The sequence below is a fragment of the Salvelinus namaycush genome, unplaced genomic scaffold (genome assembly GCF_016432855.1).
Source record: "Salvelinus namaycush isolate Seneca unplaced genomic scaffold, SaNama_1.0 Scaffold701, whole genome shotgun sequence".
Classification (NCBI taxonomy): Eukaryota; Metazoa; Chordata; class Actinopteri; order Salmoniformes; family Salmonidae; genus Salvelinus; species Salvelinus namaycush.
This window is the reverse complement of record NW_024061422.1, coordinates 30,001-39,845: the sequence shown is the minus strand read 5'-3', so window position 1 is coordinate 39,845 and position 9,845 is coordinate 30,001. Positions and strand designations below refer to the sequence as shown.

General features: G+C 46.7%; 1 protein-coding gene across 1 annotated transcript; it reads left to right on the top strand.

The window, feature by feature from the left end:
- Window positions 1-1,181: 1,181 nt before the first annotated feature.
- On the top strand, window positions 1,182-9,282 carry LOC120042518 (SLIT-ROBO Rho GTPase-activating protein 2-like). The gene is made up of 6 exons (XM_038987349.1): window positions 1,182-1,241; window positions 2,846-3,026; window positions 4,067-4,195; window positions 5,081-5,306; window positions 5,386-5,496; window positions 5,623-9,282. Coding segments are annotated over exons 2-6 (963 nt in total). The 5' UTR covers window positions 1,182-1,241; window positions 2,846-3,024; the 3' UTR covers window positions 6,118-9,282.
- The last annotated feature ends 563 nt before the right edge of the window (window positions 9,283-9,845 follow it).

Below are 9,845 nucleotides of genomic sequence, written 5' to 3'. Positions count from 1 at the left end.
CATTTAACTGTCTGCCCCCTGTCTTGTTATAAACATCTGACATTCTAACTGTTGCTCCTGTGTTATAAACATCTGACATTCTAACTGTCTGCCCCCTGTCTTGTTATAAACATCTGACATTCTAACTGTCTGCCTCCTGTCTTGTTATAAACATCTGACATTCTAACTGTCTGCCCCTGTCTTGTTATAAACATCTGACATTCTAACTGTCTGCCTCCTGTCTTGTTATAAACATCTGACATTCTAACTGTCTGCCTCCTGTCTTGTTATAAACATCTGACATTCTAACTCCTGTCTTGTTATAAACATCTGACAGTCTAACTCCTGTCTGTTATAAACATCTGACATTCTAACTGTCTGCCTCCTGTCTTGTTATAAACATCTGACATTCTAACTCCTGTCTTGTTATAAACATCTGACATTCTAACTCATGTCTTGTTATAAACATCTGACATTCTAACTGTCTGCCCCCTGTCTTGTTATAAACATCTGACATTCTAACTCCTGTCTTGTTATAAACATCTGACATTCTAACTCCTGTTGTTATAAACTTCAGATGTTTATAACAAGACAGGGGGCAGACAGTTAGAATGTCAGATGTTTATAACAATACAGGTGAAACAGATCAGGGTGTGACAGGTGGAACCAGACCAGACACTGTGTGTGGACAGTCCATTAGTAGTGTAATAGTAGTAAAGCAGACCAGCAGACAGACCAGACAGGCCAGGCAGCTTCTCAAAGCAACTCAGAGACACTATACTATACAGCTACGGTATACAGAGACTGCAAAGGTTTCTCTGGTGAAGAAGATGTCTCTATCTCTGGCCAGACCTGAAGTGTCTGCTTGAAACTAGATGAATGGAAGGAAGTATCTGAGGTTGTCATATTGAAACTATTTACTCTCTCATTTCATAAACATATGAGCTAATTGAGCTGAAATGTGTGTGTGTGTGTTTATCAGTTGAAGGTGACCACATGGTACACACACACACTTCCTCAGGGAAAACGTATGTACATATCTGGTCTGTTTTGCTGCATGACCAGCGGTTCCACCAGTCACACACACACACTCTCTCTCTCTCTTTCTCTCTCTCTCTCTCTCTCTCTCTCTCTCTCTCTCTCTCTCTCTCTCTCTCTCTCTCTCTCTCTCTCTCTCTCTCTCTCTCTCTCTCTCAGTGAGCCCCCCCTAGTGGAAGAACCTGCTCCTGACACCATCTCTGTCATCCACAACAGCGATGATGGTGAGTACACAGCAATATGTACACACACGCACACACAGTTAAAGACATGTTCCCATTATTCTTCTGTGAACTGTAATTAGCTGAAGCCCACTGATCTCTGCCCACTGACACGCAGCCTGATGCCCAGCAACATTCTGCTTCTCACAGCAACATTCTGCTTCTCACAGCAACATTCTGCTTCTCACAGCAACATTCTGCTTCTCACATCAACATTCTGCTTCTGATATCAACATTCTGCTTCTGATATCAACATTCTGCTTCTCACATCATCATTCTGCTTCTCACAGCAACATTCTGCTTCTCACATCAACATTCTGCTTCTCACATCAACATTCTGCTTCTCCCATCAACATTCTGCTTCTGATATCAACATTCTGCTTCTCACAGCAAAATTCTGCTTCTGATATCAACATTCTGCTTCTCACATCAACATTCTGCTTCTCCCATCAACATTCTGCTTCTGATATCAACATTCTGCTTCTCACATCAACATTCTGCTTCTCCCATCAACATTCTGCTTCTGATATCAACATTCTGCTTCTCACATCAACATTCTGCTTCTCCCATCAACATTCTGCTTCTGATATCAACATTCTGCTTCTCACATCAACATTCTGCTTCTCACATCAACATTCTGCTTCTGATATCAACATTCTGCTTCTCACATCAACATTCTGCTTCTCACATCAACATTCTGCTTCTGATATCAACATTCTGCTTCTCACATCAACATTCTGCTTCTCACATCAACATTCTGCTTCTGATATCAACATTCTGCTTCTGATATCAACATTCTGCTTCTCACATCAACATTCTGCTTCTCACATCAACATTCTGCTTCTGATATCAACATTCTGCTTCTCACAGCAACATTCTGCTTCTCCCATCAACATTCTGCTTCTCACAGCAACATTCTGCTTCTGATATCAACATTCTGCTTCTCACAGCAACATTCTGCTTCTGATATCAACATTCTGCCTCTGATATCAACATTCTGCTTCTCACAGCAACATTCTGCTTCTGATATCAACATTCTGCTTCTCACATCAACATTCTGCTTCTGATATCAACATTCTGCTTCTCACAGCAACATTCTGCTTCTCACATCAACATTCTGCTTCTCACATCAACATTCTGCTTCTGATATCAACATTCTGCTTCTCCCATCAACATTCTGCTTCTCACAGCAACATTCTGCTTCTCACTTCAACATTCTGCTTCTCACTTCAACATTCTGCTTCTCACAGCACCCGTCCCCGCTAGCAGACCACACCATACAGCCACACTCTGACCTCTTATAACCCACACTTTATAACAGCTGTATGATCACTACAATATGACTGCCTGCGCCACAACCCCTTTGTCTGTCACCAACTTCTGTGTCACTAACCTGCTTGACACTAACCCGCCTCCCATTCTCTACCCCTACCCCTCCTTCCCTTCTCCCTTCTCTCTCCCCTGTTACTCCCCTCCTCCTCTCTTCCCTCTCTCTCTGTTTCTCTCCTTCTCTCTATCTCCCCTCTTTCTCTCTCTCTCCCTCTCTCTCATTCTCTCTCTCTCTCCCTCGCTCCCTCTCTGACTCTCAGGCTTGTTGATCGTTTCAGAATCTGACCCAATAGTGGCCATTGCTCGCTTCGACTACTCTGGACGGACCAACCGGGAGCTGTCGTTTAATAAGGGCGCGTCTCTCCTCCTTTTCCAGCGAGTCAGTGATGACTGGTGGGAGGGCCAACACAACGGATTGGACGGACTATTGCCTCACCAGTACATAGTGGTTCAGGACATGTAAGAAACCAGAAGACCAGTGTTTTGACAAGTACAAACCTGTTCAGACCAGTATAGACCAGTACAGTGCAGACCACCATAGACAAGATGAGAGAATGGTGTTCTAGTTGGCTTGGCTGTAGTGTGATTATGTGTGTGTGTGTGTGTGTGTGTGTGTGTGTGTGTGTGTGTGTGTGTGTGTGTGTGTGTGTGTGTGTGTGTGTGTGTGTGTGTGTGTGTGTGTGTGTGTGTGTGTGTGTGTTCCAGGACGGACGGGGCTGTAGTGTGATTATGTGTGTGTGTTTCAGGACGGACGGGGCTGTAGTGTGATTATGTGTGTGTGTTCCAGGACGGACGGGGCTGTAGTGTGATTATGTGTGTGTGTTCCAGGACGGACGGGGCTGTAGTGTAAATATGTGTGTGTGTGTGTGTGTGTGTGTGTTCCAGGTCGGACGGGGCTGTAGTGTGATTATGTGTGTGTGTTCCAGGACGGACGGGGCTGTAGTGTAAATATGTGTGTGTGTGTGTTCCAGGACGGACGGGGCTGTAGTGTGATCATGTGTGTGTGTTCCAGGATGGACGGGGCTGTAGTGTGATTATGTGTGTGTGTTCCAGGACGGACGGGGCTGTAGTGTGATTATGTGTGTGTGTGTGTGTGTGTGTGTTCCAGGACGGACGGGGCTGTAGTGTAAATATGTGTGTGTGTGTGTGTGTGTGTGTGTGTGTTCCAGGGCGGACGGGGCTGTAGTGTGATTATGTGTGTGTGTTCCAGGACGGACGGGGCTGTAGTGTGATTATGTGTGTGTGTTCCAGGATGGACGGGGCTGTAGTGTGATTATGTGTGTGTGTTCCAGGATGGACGGGGCTGTAGTGTGATTATGTGTGTGTGTTCCAGGATGGACGGGGCTGTAGTGTGATTATGTGTGTGTGTTCCAGGATGGACGGGGCTGTAGTGTGATTATGTGTGTGTGTTCCAGGATGGACGAGGCTGTAGTGTGATTATGTGTGTGTGTTCCAGGATGGACGGGGCTGTAGTGTGATTATGTGTGTGTATGTTACAGGCCGAACGGGGGCAGAGGCAGTCCGAAGACTGAGGCGGAGTTGCAGGAGGAGAAAGTGTCCACTAGGGGCATCGCTGCCTCTCCCACTGGAGCTCATGTAGCTGACGTCTACCTGGCCAACCTCAACAAGTAAGAGACACACACAAGAACCAATCACAACGCATCATCTCCTCATTTACACCTTCACTGACCCAATTAGATCTCAGTCTGAATGACTATCGCCCCGTAGCACTCATGTCTGTAGCCATGAAGTGCTTTGAAAGGCTGGTCATGGCTCACATCAACACCATCATCCCAAACACCCTGGACCCACTACAATTCGTATACTGCACCAACAGATTTTTTTTACATTCCAAAAACAGAAACAAATGTATACATCCAAATGACAACTTACAGACACATACAAACAACGCCTATATCTCCTCTGCCCAGACCCGCCTGCTCACACCCCATCCCTAGTGCATTACTGCCCAGACCCGCCTGCTCACACCCCATCCCTAGTGCATTACTGCCCAGACCCGCCTGCTCACACCCCATCCCTAGTGCATTACTGCTCAGACCCGCCTGCTCACACCCCATCCCTAGTGCATTACTGCCCAGACCCGCCTGCTCACACCCCATCCCTAGTGCATTACTGCTCAGACCCGCCTGCTCACACCCCATCCCTAGTGCATTACTGCCCAGACCCGCCTGCTCACACCCCATCCCTAGTGCCTGCATTATTGTTTGCCACTTGGTCTAAAATTTGACATATAAAATGTTCTTTGATTTTTCATCTTCTCACTAACCAATCCCCCCCCCTTCTCTTTCTCTCTCTAACCAATCCAATCCCCCCTTCTCTCTCTAACCAATCCAATCCCCCCTTCTCTCTCTAACCAATCCAATCCCCACTTCTCTCTGTCTCTAACCAATCCAATGCCCCCTTCTCTCTCTCTCTAACCAATCCAATCCCCCCTTCTCTCTGTCTCTAACCAATCCAATCCCCCCTTCTCTCTCTCTTCCGCTCTCTGTCAGGATGAGGAAGAAGCCGGAGTTGGGGAGTATCCGTAGAACCTTCCGGGTGTCTGAGGGAGGACAAGGGGGTGACGTACCCCCAACGGGGGCGACTGGCGGGAGTGTGAGGACGGCCAGTCTGCCTGTGGGAGGGGCTCTGGTGAAAGAGGGCGGAGACAAACGACCGGTCAGCGCCCACAGTGTCCTCAACTCCTCCATCACACGCCACTCCTCTCTCAAGACCAAGGTAGCTTTTTATTACTGCTGGGTAATATTATCTATCATTATTGTTTTGCTGATTGTAAGGAGTGTTATTTGTTGTGCAGGTGGAAAGCCCTCAGTTCCGCAAAGCGACCACAGCGGGGCGCTCTAAGAGCTTCAGCAACCACAGACCGCTGGACCCTGAGGTCATCACTCAGCTGGAGCCCACCTCACAGGTTCGCCCACCTCTGACCCCTGACACCTCACCTCTCACCTTTGACCCCTCACATCTCAGCCCTACCAAATGTGTGTGTGTGTGTTCTGATTTGAATCTCTGTCTGATATCTCCTTGTCTGTTTCAGGATATCGAGGTGGCTATGAGCTCTGCTCTGAGAGAGCTGAGAGAGCTGGAGAGGCAGAGCATTGTCCAGCACACACACACCCCCGACGTGGTGCTGGACACTCTGGAGCAGCTGAAGGGTGTGTGTGGTGGGGGAGGAGGGGGCGCATCAGAGCCCTCCAGTCCCCTCCACTCCCGTCTGCTGAGGGACAGTGACGGCGCAGGATCTCCACACTCACACCCTCTCCAACGCAGCGCTTCGTCCGCTAGCGACGTCCCCTCCTCCTTCCGCCCTTCCTATTCCAGGAGCCCCCTGCCCTCCTCTCTCGCCTCCTCAGCCCTCGCTTTCTCCACTCCCTCCTTCCGAGAGCCTCGTCCTCCAGCCACGCGGCCCAAGCCGGTGGTCTTCCCCAAGGGAGGAGGAAGCAGCAGTCCGGCTATGGGGTCCCCAACCTCCACTGTCCCCCCTCCTCCCCCACCCCCACCCCAGCCAAACGACAAGTCCTGCCCCGCCTGAGGAGTGACATCACACACGCTCCCCTTCCATACACAAACCACTGCCCCATCTCCCCTCACCCAATGACAAGTGGGATAGCTCTCACCTAGGATCAGCTTACCCTCCCAAACTAAGCATTATGGGGGTTAGACTGTATAAAGCCTCCATGACTCAAACAAGGGATCAAAACGAACATACAGCATGACAATAAAGAGATATGGAACCTGTGCTGTATATACTGGTGTGAGGTGTGTGTATGTGCAGGCGAACCTGTGTGAGGCGTGTGAGCGCGTGTGAGCGCGTGTGAGCGCGTGTGTGCGTGTGTGTGTGTGTGTGTGTGTGTGTGCCTGTGTGAGGTGTGTGTGAGCATGCCTGTGTGAGATGTGTGTCACATACCTTATACTTGAGAGCACTATTTGATGTTGAATAGATGGAACATTTAAGGACATTTCCCAGGCAGTCTCTCCTTTTATCCCCAAAGAACCCTGAGAAGACTGGAGAGGACAGGAGGACTGGTTCACCTGGATGGCTGTGTGAGTGTGTGACTCCTGGATCCACACTCTGAGAACACACAGACAGACTGTGGAACACAGAACATTATATAACTCAGAAGAAACTCCGTATCCACTTTCTCTGGCTACATGTTCCCTCGCTGCTTCAACACTGGATCAGCCAAACCGGACAGAAAGAGACAGAGACAGACAGACAGATAGATGGATGGATGGAGAGAGCAGTGGAATGTCTGTTTGAGAGGGCAGTGGAATGCCTGTTTGAGAGGGCAGTGGAATGCCTGTTTCTACATGGAGAGAAGAGGACTAGGCTATGTCTCTGATCCTCCTGTGTGTAGGCAAGCTAAGTGTTGTGGTGACTCGTTCTAACAACAACGCTCACCAGTAAAGCTGCTATACACCACGCTCTTTTCTACTGTATTCTACTAGACTCTACTATACTCTTAATCGGGGCTATTCAATTAGCACCCCTCAGGGGCCAAATGAATGCTGCTTTACTTTTCTAAGTGGAAGTTGTAATGTAATTGATTGGCCAGAGAGCCCGATCACCAATGTCCCAGGTGTGTATTGATGGGGCCCTGCAGGACAATAGTTAAAAGTCCTTCTCTACATTCTGTATTTACCCACATAATGCAACGCTTGTCTAGCTTTCCAACAGCACCTCCTGCTGGTGTTTAAGTGCACGACATGGCTGTTCTCAATAACCAACCTTTCTTTAGCAATAAGAGTCTGACAGACTCATCAGCTTAGCAGCATGCCAGGCCTGCTGCTTCTCTCTCCCTTAGACTCCCAGCATTAATATACGCTCTGTTACAGAAGTGGAATAGACACACACATACACATGTGTGTGACGTGTGTGTGTGTTCTGTGGCAGCTAAATGCCTTTCAGGTTCTCCTCGCATGCTGGGGCCACAGCAGTCACAGTGCTGACTGACTGCATCTATTTTCAATACTACCAAACGCGTCTCTTACACCAGCTTCACACCAGTTATTACTCCAGACAAAATCAGCAAAAAGGGTATTTTTACATGTATAGTTTATTAACCATGGTGATAACTGGACATGTGCAGATGAGGAATCTCAATGAGGTGGAAGAGTTTGTTTAGATACAAGCACAAACAAACCTCGTCAAGCGCATTCATAAACATTACTTTATGCTTATTTTCTTCCACTTGTTAGTTTATCCTCAGAATATGTAATACTAAACTTTGTAGCCGTCTACGTGTGTGTTGGGTGTGTGTGTGTGCGTCAGTGACCCTTCACAGCTCTCAGAAGTCAGAGTTAACCACTCATCATTAAGGGAACCAACTAATGCCTGCTCTTTGGAGACATGGGGACCAACAGGATGGGACACAAAGACAGCAGAACCTGTGTTGCCAGAGCCACTCTGCTACCAGTATCACTGATCACTAGGCTTAATGTTTGTGTGACTGACTAGTTCTCAGTCCCAGCCACTAAAGACAGAGGACAACAGGAAAAGTGTCACACTGTCTCCTCTGTCGCTCCTCTTCCAATAGCATTGATGTGTGTCATGGCGAACCCGCATCCAATAATTGATTGGATTTATATAATCCAATGAAATCAGTTACAGGAACAGCCCTGAGGTCTGTTCTGTTGTGCTCGTCTTTAAGAGAACTTCTGCTGTGACTCCCTAACTGTCTGCCGCATCATGTGATCAATCTCAAACCGGTCCTGTCCTGTCTTTCACTGTAGCATTTTCTGAAGTCTGAACTGTGATTCGTCAAGGGGAGGAGACAGAATGTTTTGATTGGTCAAGGTTAGTGGGAGGCGGCAGGATGCTTTAGTTATTGACAGCTTTAACACTGTCTGAGACCAGGATATTTAATGTCAGGGCTTAGAGATCCTTGAGGCTAGAAAAGCAGCAGACATCTCTCCCTATCACCCTGCTCTCTCTGTACCTTTCTCCTAGCATTCTGCCTCTCTTCCCACAGACACACTAATATCCCTCTGTCTGGTTTCTTCCTTATTCCTTCCTCCCCACCATGCAGATATATACTTGTATTATTGCATTCCCAAATGATCTGTAACAGGGGACTTAATTATAATTGTAATGTTTTATCTCTGTGTGTGTATTTTAAGATGTATTTTACATTGTGTTGCTCCCCTTACCTCATCTTGGCAACTGGAGGGATTGTGTGTGTGTGTGTGTGTGTGGGGTGGGGTGAATAGGCATTAACACACATGTCATACGAACATACACTCATGGGTGATGCTTTGTGGTTGGTGTCTGTGTTATCCTGGCTTTGTTGTATAGGAGCTAGGAGCCTCAGTGTCCTCACCATATTATCCGTTGAGCTCAAATCAATCATCATGCATCATAAAATGACATGGTGTGCTCCAGGACTGATTGAATGAGGAGGATTTTATAATGATTAACTATTGTTAAATATGCATTTCTTGTCCATTTGAAAACACAAGATCTAAAAAATGACTGTAATGTCAAATATATGTATAGTTGCCTCTGTATTACTGGAGAATCCTGTGTTAAGATGTACTTTGTATATACAATGTTGTACATTACAGAGGTACACTCTTTTTCTGGTACAATATTGTACAGTAATAGCAATAGTAGTTTAATCAAATAGACCTTATATAATTCTATGTGTAGTTCTTGTAGTATACTTTTTTTTAATAAACATTGCTTGCTATAAAGGTGTCTACGTTGTTGTGGAGATTATGATGACAGTGATGATGATGATAGGGATGAAGATGATGGTAACAGGGATGATGATGATAGGATTGATGATGCCAGTGATAATGGTGATGATGGCAGTGATGATGATGATGAGGATGATGGATTGCATGCATCTGGTTCTCTGACTCACTCACTCACACACACACACACACACACACACACATGGATGAGACTCTTGTCCATTGACCACACTTGTGTCTTCAGAAGATCTGCTTCCACAGGGCTTTACTGACAGAGGCTTCTTTCTTGTCTCCTCCTCGATTCTTCTCCAACAACAATCAGGATATGGTTTGAGACATCCTACTAGAGGCAAGGTTTGTTCTATTTGCCTATAACTGAATAGGAAACCTCGAGGAACACCTCTCACAGTTATCTTTAATAGTCCAGGCCTGGAATTCATCAACAATGTGAATATTATTATCTGTGCTTCTCCAACCAAGATGATCAAACTGGAAGTGTCCAATAAATTAAATTACAATGAGCGCTATGGGTGTAGTACACAATATAAGCCACTAGATATCGCC

Excerpts from the sequence above, each read along its gene's own strand:
- LOC120042518 (XM_038987349.1), top strand. Across the intron at positions 5,307-5,385 it reads ACTCCTCTCTCAAGACCAAG|GTGGAAAGCCCTCAGTTCCG; the intron begins GTAGCTTTTTAT and ends TTTGTTGTGCAG. Across the intron at positions 5,497-5,622 it reads AGCTGGAGCCCACCTCACAG|GATATCGAGGTGGCTATGAG; the intron begins GTTCGCCCACCT and ends TGTCTGTTTCAG.